This window comes from Lagenorhynchus albirostris, chromosome 2 (assembly GCF_949774975.1).
Source record: "Lagenorhynchus albirostris chromosome 2, mLagAlb1.1, whole genome shotgun sequence".
NCBI classification, from domain to species: domain Eukaryota; kingdom Metazoa; phylum Chordata; class Mammalia; order Artiodactyla; family Delphinidae; genus Lagenorhynchus; species Lagenorhynchus albirostris.
Genome location: NC_083096.1, coordinates 158,100,374 through 158,115,801, shown reverse-complemented (window position 1 = coordinate 158,115,801; position 15,428 = coordinate 158,100,374). Strand labels below are relative to the sequence as shown.

The 15,428-nt window shown below is 33.0% G+C and overlaps 1 protein-coding gene across 1 annotated transcript in view; it reads left to right on the top strand.

Annotated features, from left to right (window-relative positions):
* Window positions 1–15,428, top strand: part of ZMYM4 (zinc finger MYM-type containing 4) — a 174,601-nt gene that overhangs the window by 115,915 nt on the left and 43,258 nt on the right. Inside the window, exons 6-12 of the mRNA XM_060140581.1 lie at window positions 5,374–5,458; window positions 5,688–5,943; window positions 9,788–9,962; window positions 10,074–10,286; window positions 13,827–13,977; window positions 14,468–14,583; window positions 15,013–15,288. Coding sequence (XP_059996564.1) covers window positions 5,374–5,458; window positions 5,688–5,943; window positions 9,788–9,962; window positions 10,074–10,286; window positions 13,827–13,977; window positions 14,468–14,583; window positions 15,013–15,288 — 1,272 coding nt within the window. The remainder of the gene's footprint in view (window positions 1–5,373; window positions 5,459–5,687; window positions 5,944–9,787; window positions 9,963–10,073; window positions 10,287–13,826; window positions 13,978–14,467; window positions 14,584–15,012; window positions 15,289–15,428) is intronic.

The following is a 15,428-nucleotide window of genomic DNA, read 5'->3' as shown; positions in this document are numbered from 1 at the left end:
GGGCAGATCTCCTGTCTTTTAAGTGCCCCAATCTGGACATGAGAAATCCATAAGAAATCATAATGCTGGCAGGGTACCAAAGACATCACTTTCTGCCTGTACATGACCCAGTGACACTTTCCTTGAGCTGAAAAGGCAGTTATAGCAAAGACCAAATACATTGTGGGAAGAGGGCATCAGGAAAGGTTATTTGTATTGGGTTGGCCAGAAGGTTCGTTCAGGTTTTTCTGTAATGTCTTACGGAAAAATCTGAATGAACCTTTTGGCCAACCCAATATTACTGTTTTGAAAACAATCAGAGATTCCAGTGACTGGAGGATACCAACAGGGTGGAACAGTCAGGACACAGAAACACCTACATTTTTATCACTATTCAAAGTGTAATAATGTGTTATAAAATGCCGTATATGAAGTTTCGTCATGATTTTGGGGAAGAACTTCCCTAAGGGCTCACCACCTGATTGACTGGACTCTTTAAAACCAAGCAGGAATCTGTGTAAGTGCTAGGCATAAGGTCCAGAAGCATTCTTTGCCCTGACCCCACAATAAGGCAGTTCCAGCATGTGAGTGGTAAAACTAGGTGTTCTCTGAGAAGTCCTTTCTGTTATCAGCTGCACCAATCCTGTGGGATCATACCTTTGATAACTCTTCTAGAAATCCCTGACCTCATGTTAAACTGTGGATACCTGGTTCTTTCTTTTTTTCCCATCCCTTCCTTACCTTCTCTCTCCCCCTCCTCTCCCTTTCCCTCCTACTTCCTCTCCCCCCCTCCTATTTCCTCTCCCCTTCTCCCACCTCCTTCTTCATTGTCCTGTTCTTTTAGGTATTTCTCCTCAGTGACCATTGGAAATCTATATTCCTTGTTCAACACTGCCTAATGCTTTATTATTCTTATTCATTTCCCATAGACTGGAAAAAGGAGTTCCAACAAATTATTCTCTTAGACTCTGAAACAGTACTATTAACCTAATGCTCGTAAAATACTGATAGATTTAACAGCTGTGGTCAGTCTTTACTTTTGACCATCAGTTACTTGTAATAACTTTTCTCTTGGTGTAATAAGATCATAGCTTTAGCTTCTGGCACCTCGTCAAAACCTCCCTTGGCTTTTCTCTTTGCTTAACTTGTAGCTCTGCTTTCAACTCACTTCCTTATTCTCCTTTTTACACAGTTCACTTTGGTCTTAATTTTTTTACTTTCCCATGTAAATCACTAAGATACTGAAATGTATGTTTATATATATATATTTACTTCTTCCCAATTGTTCTTATTTCTTCAGTTATAATTTTCTGGGTTTGCCAGTTGTCATCCTCCTGCCTCTGTTACTGGCGTAGCATCATTTGTCCTCCCAGTTACATTTCTTCATTCAAATCCTATTGCATGTTACTATAATATATTCTGTATATAATACTTACAGATACTTTTATGTGTACTATGTTGTTTCATCCTCCAATATAAGAAGGCCAGAGTAGATGATATTAACTCTATGTTTAGGTGAGGGAACTGAGATTCATAGAGGTTAATAAATTAGTTACTCAAGGCCATATGGCCAGGAAGGAGCCAATCAGCGGCCTTCATCAAGGCCTTATTATTATAGTCTACCAAACTTTCTGTAAATAAAAGTTGTTTAAAAAAATGACTAGAGAAGTTTTTAAAATAAAAACTTTAAAGAGCCAGAGACGTCATTTTTTCTTCTCCCCTTTTCTGTAGTTTCTGAAAGCTGGAAATTCAGTAAATATTATATTAAAATCATGATTTTTTTTCTTTTCTTTTTGCTCATAATAAAAGGAGAACTTATCTGTAATCTCTCATTGAAGTAAATGGATTAGAATGGGAAAGCAAATTAATTAATTGTCACAATAGTGAGTCATATAGTCTTGGCAAATGGAATGCAGTAATTAAATGTTGGGGCTTGTTTTTTTAGCCATGTCAGGTTAACTTGGTTATAGAAACTGGGTTCTTCATTTCTAAAATACTGTCTTGGGATACTGATACATACTTTATGGTAAATAAAGGGAAGGTAAAGATATTGTGGTAGAGGATTTTTTGGTTTTGTTTTGACACCTGTTTTTCTGTTTCTGAAAGCTTTTGGGTTATCAGATTTTCACTTTTCAAGTTATTAGTCATTGATTTTTTATTAAATATTTGTAAAATTAATCATTGTTGGGAGGATACTAACATAAACATGATTATGCCTTGAAGGCATTGTGGGGTGTACAAGCAGAGTACTTAAGATATATTCTTACTTTACTATATTATATAAGTAATATGTACTTGAGGCTTAAGGAATGTATCAGAAGTTTGAAATAACTGTCACAGGCAGTGAGAAAGAGAGCTGACTGGAGACCATGAAAGTATGCCCATGAATACTGATTTTTTTTCTGGAGTTTTCTGAGATTTAAAAAAATTTTTTACTTGTAATATGCTTTCATATACTATATAATGTAGGAATGTTATGATGAATCAATATTAGAAAATCTCTTAATATACGTAACTTCATCAACAGGTCAAATAAGACTAGATATATAGATAGATAGACAGATGCCGAAAGACATTTCATGTAATTCACTATGCATTTCTTATAATAGATACTCTCTTGATCAGGTAAGGAAATACCTACTTCTGATCAATAACAGTCATTGAATTTAAAAGTAAAATGATGGAAACCTTCTGTTAATAATAACTAAATGAACACAAATTACTGATGTCAGCATTATTATTTAACTCTTGTTGGATTTTCGACCCAATACATGTTAAAGAAATTAGAAGAAATAATGGAAAAGGGGAGACAAAATTATCATCATTTACTGGTAAGGATCTTTATTAGAAAATTAATAGAGTTCTTGAAAGTTTAGTGGAGTAGCTAGTTGAATTTTAGTTATATAAAACAGAGAAATATTTCTATAAATCAGTTGTTTCCCAGTTAGACAATATTATGAAAAGATATACTGTTTCCTACAGCAGAGCAACTAAAAAGTGCTTGTATCAGATAAAACAACTTGAATGAATGCAGAGACTTTTTTTTAATATAAGATATTAGTTATTCCTAAATTAAGATACAGTATGGATACAATTATGAAAATATCAGTGGTTTCTTATGTTTTGAAGAAAAATAAATAGGCATGCACACACACATTATGTTACATGTATGCTCTAAACATTAGAGATGTGGTGAACTATTAAATGATTAAACATCTCACAATTATTTTCATTAGGATAGTGTGATATCATAAGAGTCGTCAGCCTGATAGTGATGCAGAATAGATTGCCATAAAAGAGATATTTTTAGAGGAAGTTGATATGTTAATGGTGAGTGGAAGGAATTCATCAGCTAGTCAAAGAAAGAAAAAGAAAAATGCTCATTATATATCAAAATAAATATCAATAAATCACAGATGGATTAAAGCAGGAGTTGGCAAATTATCTTTCAGCATTGGGCCAAATCCAGCCTGCCCTCTTTGTTTCTGTTTTGTTTTTCTGCATACTGTTTTTATAGTTTTATTGGATCATTGCCACATTCATTCATTTACATATTATCTATGGGTACTTTTGCTCTACCAGGGCAGACTTGAGTAGTCGTGATAGCATGGCTTGAAAAGTCAAAAATATTTAGTATCTGGCCCTTTGCAGATAAAGTTTGCTGACCTCTGGATTAAAGGACTGTATTATAAACAATGAAAACTTTCTTAGTATTTTATTGTGGAAGTAGAACTTTGTAAGAAATAGAAGGAATCGCAAAGGTAAAAACTGTCGATTTTTTGGCATAGAAATGGAAACTTCAGTATGTAAAATTTATCTCATAGTACATATTGAGGAAATGTTGATAACAGATGTTATCAGAGGTTAATCTTGTTACCTTATAATGCTTTTTTTGTAAATGGATATTAAAAAAATTGGAAACTAAAACAAGAATGGGAAGAGACTTTTAAGTGGCTTTTATCACAAATTGCTAGAATAAATAAAATTAAGGTTTTAAAAAACAATCTGTCATTGTGCATCAAGAACCTTTACTATGTACTTATTTACCTAGTAATTCCACTTTAAGATTCTTTCCTTAGGAGATAATCCTAAATATGAGTGTATGAGTATTCACAGAGATGTTCATCATGGCATTACCGATAAAAGCAAATGTGTGGAAACAAGTGAACCAACACTGGGTTGTGGTTATGTAATTTCAGTGCCATTCAAGGCTATCAAATTGGAGACTGAGGCCAAGGGAAAAATTAGTAATACTGATCCTGTCTTTACTTATTTAAAGTTTTGGTATTTTGTTTATCATGGATTATGGCATTTAAAAAAATATTACTGAGATTTTTGGTGCCTTAATTTGTGCCTGAGGCAAGTGCCTCACCTCACCCCAGTCTCATCCTTATGTAATCTGATATGTCTATTAAATAATATATATCAGTATTTTCTCGAGTTCCAGTAATGTACAGACACGTCTTATCACAAAAAAAGGCGGTATGTTGGAGTTGCCTGAGAATTCCAAGAATAAGACATCTTTCAGGGTTTTGCAAGTTTCAGTGTGATAAACAGTGAATTAAAATACAAAGTTAAATCTACCACTTAGGGGCTTCACAATGCAATAATAGAATTGTAAAAGCTAACAACAGCACTAAAAACTTGTTGTACAACTCAGTTATATGTGGTTATTCATGACTAAAAATATATTTACATTCACTAAAAAAATTATTGAAATAAAAACCCAGACTTTTAAAATATTGTTTTTAGAATTCTCAGACTGCCTGGTCTGCCTTTACAGACCTCAGGGATTCTTGGACTCCAACCTTAGAAACACTGATATTTAGCCACTAGAATTTATTTTAGAGTAATATGTGATAATATGCAAATGTTCAGTTGATTCAAGTGACCAAAAAATCATTTTATAAGAATGCTATATTCAGTATAATTACAGCTGTGTGAAGAAACACATACGGCAGGGGAAAAGACTGGAAAGAAATATAACAAAAGAGTAACAGTGGTTGTTTTGGGGTAATGGAAATATGATTAGAATTTTTTTCTCATTTCTACTTGTCTAAATTTTGTATAGTAAGTGTGTATTACTTTTATAATAGATAAACAGCAACTTAAAATACTGTAATAATATTAAGAATTTAAAAAATAATTTGTGAATATCTGGTAGTGCTATAGGCTAGATAGCTACTGTCATTTTTTACCTCAACTCTCAGCGTGTATAAACATGTTATACCCTTATTGTAATTATAGTTTGCTTGCTATTACTTATTAATGTTAATGTAGTAAACATTTTCCACCCCTATATAGCCATAGTAAAATGTCTTGAATATCTGGATTTCTTTAGATACATTGTATTTATTTTTTCTTTACATATTTATTTATTTTTCTTTTTAAAAGGAGTATAGTCATGGCCAACAGCAAAAAACTCAAGAAGGGGAACTGAAAATTAGTGCTGTGTTTTCAGTCAGTGGCAGTCCTCTTGGTAAGAAGCAGAACTGAATGAATGAATCATGTTTATTTATTCTGACCAGTATGAGTGAGAGGAAGTATCTACTTATATTAGTAAACTAGGCAGTTTAGAATGGCTTTAATTGTGTATTGCATAATTAGTGTTGGGTTTCAAGACTAGCTCTAGAAGAGAAAGAAAGGATGCCTACTTAAAATTCATGGTAAAAAGTAAAACTTTTTTTTTTTAATTTTTTTTTTTAAAGCTCCACAGTTGACTACTGGCTTTCAGCCTTCACTGGCATCATCTGGCATGAATAAAATGCTTCCTTCAGTTCCAGCCACAGCTGTTCGAGTTTCCTGTTCTGGTTGTAAAAAAATCCTCCAGAAGGGGCAAACTGCTTATCAGAGGAAAGGGTCTACTCAGCTATTCTGCTCTACACTGTGCCTCACTGGATATACAGTTCCACCTGCCCGCCCACCGCCTCCTCCCACTAAGAAAACTTGTTCAAGTTGCTCAAAGTATAGCAGAATTCTAAATTATCGTCTTTGCTTTCTTTCTTTCAAGATACTTTGTTCTTATTTATGTATTGTTTAATTTTCTACCTTTCTATGTTTTTTGAGAAATATCACATTGTTTACTACGAACATGTTGTTGCTGCTTTTAATCTTTCTGGACGCTAGGTGCTCAGCTTTCTTTTAACTTTAAGTAATGTGCCTTTTATATAATAAGAGGTGCTTTTGAAATGTACTTTACTATCCTTGTTAGTTGAGATGCTTGAGAAAACAAAAACTATGCCATTTAGGGGTATTACATGACCACAATATTTTATCTTGTAACTGTAGGCAATAGATGCTTAGATGCAACAAATATTTAATGTTTATGTAATGTTTTCTATTAGGTAGTTGGAATTCATTTAATACTTTTCATCTTAACTTTAATTGGATTCCAGTGTGTGTATTTTTATTTTCTCAGTATCTCAGGTATCTCAGAGGTTGTATTTCAGTGTTTAACAACAAAAAATTATGACCTTAGATCCTAATAAAATCATCCTGATATATTTGAGGAATATGAACTAATTTAGGCTAATTTTGCAATGTGGTCATTAGACACTGTTTAAATAAGTCAGAAAAAGATGAATAATGCTCTTGTTCTGAAATATTTTGGCTTCTATTATTAAGCTACTCAAACCATGATTTATTAGTTTCGATATTTGTACTTAGAGTACCTCACATGGATGCTGCCCTTTCTCTGTCTAGAAAGGGAAAAGATGCTCCCTCTTCTGGTTCAATTGGAAAAAGTATAGAAAGAAACTTCTAAAAGAAATTTGAGTATGGTTAGAAGATGTTCTAGAAGTTACATGTGCATCCCCTTATGTTTCAAGTTTAATTTAGTAAAAATAGACTTCTGTTTGAATTATGAAACATGTTTAAAAAAGAGTACTTATAGATGATATCTAATTTCTATATTCCAGTATATTCATCCTTTCTAAGATCAAATCAACTAGAAAATTATAATTTTTATAAGGTTCTTTGTTCTTTTCCTATTTTGCTATGAAATAATTTCACGTAAAAACTTCCTTTTATGTTTCTTTATTTAATTCTTACTTTAGCGATCAGCGCTTTCTAAAATTTCAGCAGTATTTCTCCTTTCATAATAATAGTCATAGATACTTAGTGCAAAGATTTAACAGTGAATTTCAAAATGACCATAGGAAACTCATGGAAGTTTTAAAATGTGTGCCTTCTTTCTGTGTTTTTTAATTCTTGTCCATACATGTTGTTCTTCTCATCTAAATTTACTATATCTCTTTGGTCTCTGGTGTTTGCCTTGCTTTATCTGGAGATGGTCATTTTTACCTGCATGTCATATCTTAGCTCTGTCTGATCTTATGTAATTTAATTATTTTAAAGATTAAATGTTCTTCTTTTGTAATGTTTGGTCTTATCCATGAATTTTAACCTGTTGTTCTTTGACTTTTAACTGTTCTACCTTTTCATTCACTTACTCTGTTATCTTTTTTTTTATCCCTTGTTCTTTTCCATTCACCCCTTTCTGTCCTTCTTTCAGGTACTCCTTGCCTGCCTATCACCTCAACTTTTCTTTTTCATTTTCTGTCTTTCTTAATTTTCCCCCCTTCTCTTCTTACAGAATACCTTTTTCTCTTGTTGCTCAGTTCTCAACCATTTATCAGTCTTGTTTTTCTTTGTATTCCATTTCATTTTCTGTACTACTCTTTCATCTCCTTTTCACCACTTTTCCTTTCCTTCCCTTTTTCCTCTCTTATTTACACAGTCATTACAGCAGTTTGGGATAGGCTGGTTTATCTGATTATAAAATTATTGATTTGGATTGTGCCTGAAATAGAAGGAAGTTAGATTCAAAGAAGTTAAATGATTTGCTCAGTGTCACATAGCTGGGTAGTTCTGGCACATGCATTTTCCCCTCTAGATAGTCCATGCATCGAACAGGTTTAATTTGTAAGTCAGTCCCTATAAGAAGGATTTTTACTTTAATTTGAATAGGTGGAGATAGAAAAGATTTCCTTCCTGATAACTACTGCTGTTTTTGTAGACCACCAGAAATATAGCAGCAGCACTTAGGTTGAAAGAAACTCCTTAGCTGTTTGGAGTAACAATTTTATTTTTCTTAGTCTTTTATTAACCAAATCTCTTAGCATCTTGAATTTAACCTAAACTCTGAATATGTTTTGGCTAATCATCATTTAATTTTTAGATTTCATTAGTAATAGGGACCTAACAATTTGTTTTAAAAAAATCAGTTTCAAATCCTACACTTTAAAAGAGGTAACTTGGAGGGTACTTTTGTTAATACTGTTAGAAAGATCAGTTTTCTTGATAATAATGGCAGTAAGAGAGGTAACTGTTTCAGGATTGTCTGTACCATCTGAATTTTTACTATCTGAAATGAGATTGCTCCTTCTCATTCTGATAAGATGTAATCTGTTACAATAAAATGTAATGCAGTTGGATGTTAAGCATACTGAGAATAGTGAGAAGTAGCTACTTTTATGATTCTATTGCCTTGATCCACGCTGTTCTCCAACTTTTATCTCCTTAGCCTTCTAGAAAACATCTATTTAAGGTCCAGCTAAAATACCACCTTTTGGGTAGCTTTTCATGTCACATCTTGTCTGAAATAATTGTTTCTTCATTTCTATTTCTGTAGTACATTTTATGTATATAAATACATTTTTCAAAATTATTTTACTTTTTTATATTAAGAATGCTTCTTTTATGGTATTTTATATATCATTTGTCTATTTGTCCCAGTATACTGTGAGCTCCTTGAGGGCTTGTACCATATCTTGACATAGGGCTGGGCTAGTCCCTGGCTCAAGGTAACTGCTCATTAAATACCCTTATAAATGAAATAGATTAAAACCCAATAAAAAGTAGCTGGAAAGGCCAAAAAAAAAAAATGCAGGTAATAGAGCACTCTCAAGCTACTAAGTATTGAAGATGAGGTGTGATGTTGTGTATTACAGCATAGTACAATATCAGGTGCTCCTTGTGATGAGTCCCATTATATTTACTATTACCTTTTTTTTTGAAGCAGAGATATTTGTAATCTTTTCTAAAAAGTACTATATTAGTATAATCTGTTTAAAATGTAAGAGTGAATATAACAGTTTATTTACTAAATATTATGTGAGTGTATACTCATGGGAGAGAGACATTGTTTACAGAATTTCATCAAGGTATTTTTAAAATTGGTTTTTAAAATGGTTTGTACTTAAGCGATGAACTACTATGTAGGAAGAGTAATTTGGGAGTGGGATAAGGGGTGGAGTGGTAGGGAGTCTTAATCCTTAGGGTTTTAATCTTCATTGTCTTTTACTGCTAATGCTTACAAATTGAATTATTTAGATCTGGAAATGTTCAATTTTATATAATCATGCTAGAATATGCACTGTGTAGTTTGAAATGTATTCCTACTTTTAAAGATAGTGGCTTTAAAATTTTTCAAGTGTAATGTTAAAGAGTATTTTTGAACATATAGGAGAGCCTAAGGAAGAAAATGAAAATCTTCTATAATCCTACCTACTAGAGATAGTGAATGATAAATGTTTGATGTATATCTTTTTAATCTTGAAACATAGTGTACTAATCCTCACAACAGTTCTATGAACTAAGCCGTGTATTAGTTTCATTTTATACAACAGAGGTTGAGGATCAAAATGATTTATCACTTTATTCAAGAAAACCCAGGTTTTCAGATTTAAATACCAATGCCCTTTCCCTACACTTTTAATTGCCTTTGTTTTATTTGATATTTTTAGTTGACAAAAAGGAAAAAAATGAATTATACTATGGCTTATTTTATCTTTGTTGTCATTTTTAGAGACATTTTAAATCCAAAGGATGTGATCAGTGCCCAGTTTGAAAATACCACCACTAGTAAAGATTTTTGTAGTCAGTCATGTTTGTCAACATATGAACTGAAAAGAAAACCTGTTGTTACCATAAATACGAATAGCATTTCAACCAAATGCAGCATGTGTCAGAAGAATGCTGTTGTAAGTTATCTTTTTACTTTAGTGGGGGAAGGAGTCTGATATTTGTGCTTAAAGGACAGCTTTTGATGGTCTTTGCTTGTTGTTTCTAAGTTATTACTTTATAATTCCTAGATTCGACATGAAGTTAATTACCAGAATGTGGTACATAAACTTTGCAGTGATGCCTGCTTTTCTAAGTTTCGCTCTGCTAACAACCTCACCATGAACTGTTGTGAAAACTGTGGGGGTTACTGCTACAGTGGCTCTGGACAATGCCACATGCTCCAGATAGAGGGACAGGCTAAGAAGTTTTGTAGTTCCACGTGTGTCACAGCATATAAGCAGGTACATGACCATATTTAATCCTGAGGTCTTTGTTCCTTTCAGAAGGATTGAATTTTTTTGATAGAAATTATTTATGAAAATGTCACAAAAATATTAATTTCTTGTTATTAGCTTAATTAATATTTTTTGCATGTAAATAGTATTTTTCAAATGCATGTGTGTTAAAAAACTCTTGTTATAGAGTTTTATAAGTACCATATGCAGTTGTACCTCAGTATCCATGGGGAATTGGTTCCAGGAACCCTGAGGATATCAAAATCTGAGAGTGCTCAAGTCCCTTATATAAAATGGTGTAGTAATTGTATATAACCTACACACATTCTCCTGCATACTTTAAATCATCTCTAGATTATTTGTAATACCTAATACAATGTAAATGCCATGTAATAGTTGCCAATGTGCAGCAAATTCTTTTCCTTTTTGGAATTTTCTGGAATTTTTTTTCCTGGAATATTTTCGATCTGCATTTGGTTAAATCTGCAGATGTGGGACCCAGGGATATGGAGGGCAGACTGTATTTCTCTTAATGCATTTGAAATATCGATACATGTTTTTAGGGTATGGATTATTTTATTTAAAATATGATTAATGTTTTTGAACAAGATTTTGAAAATGCAGAAAAGCACAAAGAAGAAAAAATTAGGCATCTCTCAGAGTTACCCAGTCCCATCATTTTGGTGTATACCTTCTAATCTTTGCTTCTGCTAATCCCAAACTCTCAATCCATCCCTCTCCCACTCCTATTCCCCTTGGCAATCACCAATCTATTCTCTATGTCCCTCATTCTGTTTCTGTTTCATAGATAGGTTCATTTGTGTCAGATTTTAGATTCCACATATAAGTGATATCATATGGTATTTGTCTTTCTCTTTTTGACTTATTTCACTTAGTGTGATAATCTCTAGCTGCATCCATGTTGCTGCAAATGGCATTATTTCGTTCTTTTTTATGGCTGAGTAGTATTCCATTGTATATATGTACCACATCTTCTTTATCCATTCATCTGTTGATGGACATTTAGGTTGTTTCCATGTCTTGGCTATTGTTAATAGTGCTGCTGTGAACATAGGGATGCATGTATCTTTTTGAATTACAGTTTTGTTTGGATATATGCCCAGGAGTGGGATTGCTGTATCATGTGGTAATTCTACTTTTAGTTTTCTGAGGAACCTCCATACTGTTTTCCACAGTGGTTGCACCACTGTGGTTGCAATTTACGTTCCTACCAACAGTGTAGAAGGGTTCCCTTTTCTCCATACCCTCGCTGGCATTTGTTATTTGTAGACTTTTTAATGATGGCCATTCTGACTGGCGTGAGGTGGTACCTCACTGTGGTTTGTTTTGATTTGCATTTCTCCAATAATTAGCAATGTTGGCAGTTTTATTTATACTAGATTTATATTTTGTTAGTAAATTTTGATCAAAAGTTCAATTTTAAAATTGGTAAACCCAAAGGAATAGTAAGAACTTTCTACATTTTCAGTTTTACAATATTTTCCTGTTTCACTGCATTTGCTGATCATTCTTTTTCTTAGAATAGTAAATTTTTATACAGTTTACCAAAATTGGTGAATTTAATAATGTTAATTTGGAAATTTCTCTTAAATGTTCTTAAAACTTTGCAATGATTTTGTAATTTTAAACATTCTAGTGTTTCAATTTATTTCTTGTTAATATACAAGCACATTAAAAGGGATTAGTGTTAGTTACTATTTATTTCTTCCTTAGAAACACCTTGTTTTTGTTCTCAAAGGGGAGGAAAAACCCAATATCTTCATTAGCTTTATTCTTCTACAAAGGACAGTTTTCCTGATATTGTATCACATTCTAAAAGTTACTTTGATTCAGTCCATTGAAAGGTGGTATACATTCCATAAGAGAAGTATTTTGAAATATCTTAATTTTAAATTTATTACTTTTAATTTAGCCAATACCTATTACAATTTTCACATATTAGTGTGTACTGTGGTTTAGAGAAAGAACGTGGATTTAGAAGTAAAGCAGATCTTGGTTTGATTCCCAGACTTTCTGTTCAAATAGAATTTAACCTTGGGGAAAGCAGTTAAACTCCCCGAGTCCATTTTCTTATCTGTAAATGGGTATATACTAGCAATGTCACTGGGATGTTTTTAGGATTATATGAAGTAAGAATGAGAAAGCACCTAGTATAGAACCTGGAACATTGAAGATGGTCATTTCTGCTACTTTTCTTTTCTTCCTTATATAAAATTTATTCAACAAACATTAGATGTGATTCCTGTTTTGAGGTGTTACATGTCCCCTGGGGGAGATGCAAGTGTGTAGAGATGTTACGATAGAAGTGTTATGGGATGTAGAGGGACACAGTGGAAGCAAGGTCAGTTCTACTTGATAGTTTCAGAGATAACTCTTGACCTAATTCTTATAAATGAAGTTTGTGTTTGCAGTCCTGTTGGAGGAGGAAAGGAGAAATAGGGTTGGAGATACAGAAGAGATTCCAGAATGTAGGAATATGCTCACTTGAATATGTATTTATTTTAATAGTAAGTATAACAGACTTATCGTTGAAGAGGACATAGAGATCTTGAAATTATCTTAATGGGTGCTGGATATACCTTATAAGTTATCCTGAATGTATGACATGTTAATAGTATTTAGCATTATTTGCTACTAAATCACTGAGTGGAAATTTAAGATAACAGACTCTTTCGTTGCTTATATTTGGACACTTGGGATATGCAAAGTTTCCTCCCACTTTATTGCTTAGAGTGTGCTTTGTTGTTGTTATTATTTGTTTTGGCTGCACCACGCGGCATGCGGGATCTTAGTTCCCTGACCAGGGATCGAACCCACGCCCCCTGAAGTGGAAACGCGGAGTCTTAACCACTGGACCATCAGGGAAGTCCCTGTGCTTTGTTATTATTAGTGGTAGAATATTTGAGTGTGAATTTTCTAGTAAGTTTATTAATTTCCTTGGATTCACATTTCATTGCTATATATAGCACCTTTTGTGGGAAGTTCTTCCAATTCTTTGAATAGTGTAAGAGCATGAATTCCCTGTTGTGTAATTTTTTAAATAGTGGGTTTTTTTGTTTGGAGGTTTTGTACAATATATTCTTGCAGCTTATTTATTTTATACATAGTATTTTGTACTTAACCCCGTAACCTTATCTTTGGGGAAGGCTAAAATAGTGTGTTTAAAACTATAGTTATAACAAATTAATAGATCCCAAAATTAATTGCTAGGTTGTGCCCAACATATTTTTTAATAGAGTAGAGTGGAAAAATATCAAAGTGCATCACATGTTATCATGATATATATTGTTTTATAAAACCTTTCAGTTTTATATACATACATGTTTAATACACAAACACAAAACCTCAGAAGTATGTGTTACTGGGTCACTTTGTAAAATTTATTTCTTACTGAGGATTGTAATCATAAAAGTTTGGAAGCCACTAATTTAAAATATTTCAACAGTGTTAAGTATAAACATTTCAAAGAATTATGCTTTTACTTGTAACTTGGTAAAAATGAATGTTATTTTATTCTCTTAATAGAAATCAGCCAAAATTACACCATGTGCGCTTTGCAAATCATTGAGATCCTCAGCAGAAATGATTGAAAATACCAATAGCTTGGGAAAGACAGAGCTTTTCTGTTCTGTTAATTGCTTATCTGCTTACAGAGTTAAAATGGTTACTTCTGCAGGTAATACTGGTTTCATAAACTTTATAAATATAATAGTTGAATAACTTATGGTTATTGCTTTGTTGTTATAGCGCAAATTTTTGTCCAGATTTAGTTGATTTTTAACGCAAATTTAAAATACTTCAGATCTGTGTTGTAAAATATCACCTATTATCTTGATTACTTATGTTTATTTAGTTGCTTGCCTATTTGTGCATTCTTTCTTACCAAAAGAATTTATGGCTTTTAAAATGTATTTTCTTTATCTACACCTGATTTATTTCAAGATTCATTTATTTTTTAGTTTCAGGGTGTAGACTGTGACAACTTTAAATAAACAGAAATATTTTTGACGTTGTTAGTTTTTGTCTATATGTGAGGTAACTAAGTTTAATTTCAGTTCCTGCAACTTGACTTGGCCCTTGAATTTTCATGTATCATATAATACTTATTTTCTCATACATTTGTTTACATTTGTATTACTCATTAGCTTTTATTTTGATTTGCTAAGGTGTACAAGTTCAGTGTAACAGTTGCAAAACCTCAGCAATCCCTCAGTATCACCTAGCCATGTCAGATGGAAGTATTCGCAACTTCTGCAGCTACAGTTGTGTGGTAGCTTTCCAGGTATGGCTTCAGGACTCTTCCTTTTCTCCAGTTAGTTGCCTGTGATAGTAAAGTAAACTTATTAGGTGGTTGCTAAGTGCCTGGATTGCCTAAATTTCTACCTCAGTCTTTTTAAACTTGGGTTCTTTGGTCCATCCTATTTTTGGAGGCATGTTATTTAATTGCCTTCTGTGAAATTAAATGGTACTATTATTACCTAGATTATCTATTGGGAGGATATTATTTTTAAAGAATATTATTAAATTTTTCATTTTTTAATATAAATATCACTCCCCCCATTCAGCTATAAGCTGCTCAAAGGCAGGGATGTTTGCCTTTTCACAAATGTATGTTAAGTGCCTAGAACTGTGCTTGACATAGGTAGGTATTCAGTACCTTCTTGTTTGAACAAATGAGTAGATTGATCTTTTTGTTTGTTTCTTCTTTCAGAATTTGTTCAACAAACCAGCAGGAATGAATTCTTCAGTGGTGCCCTTGTCTCAGGGCCAAGTAATTGTAAGCATCCCTACAGGTTCAACAGTGTCAGCAGGAGGCGGTAACACCTCTGCTGTTTCTCCCACCTCCATCAGTAGCTCTGCTGCAGCTGGTCTCCAGCGTCTTGCTGCCCAATCCCAACATGTTGGGTTTGCACGAAGTGTTGTAAAACTCAAGTGTCAGCACTGTAACCGTCTCTTTGCCACAAAACCAGAACTTCTTGATTATAAGGTAGAGTAAAGGAGCATGATAGAGGGTTCGAGTATAAACTGGTCTGTCTGTAAACTTATTTCTGGCTTTTCACCTTTCAGAAATACACTATTTGTTTTGAAAATAAGAGGGATAAAGATTTCCACAAGATAAACCAAATG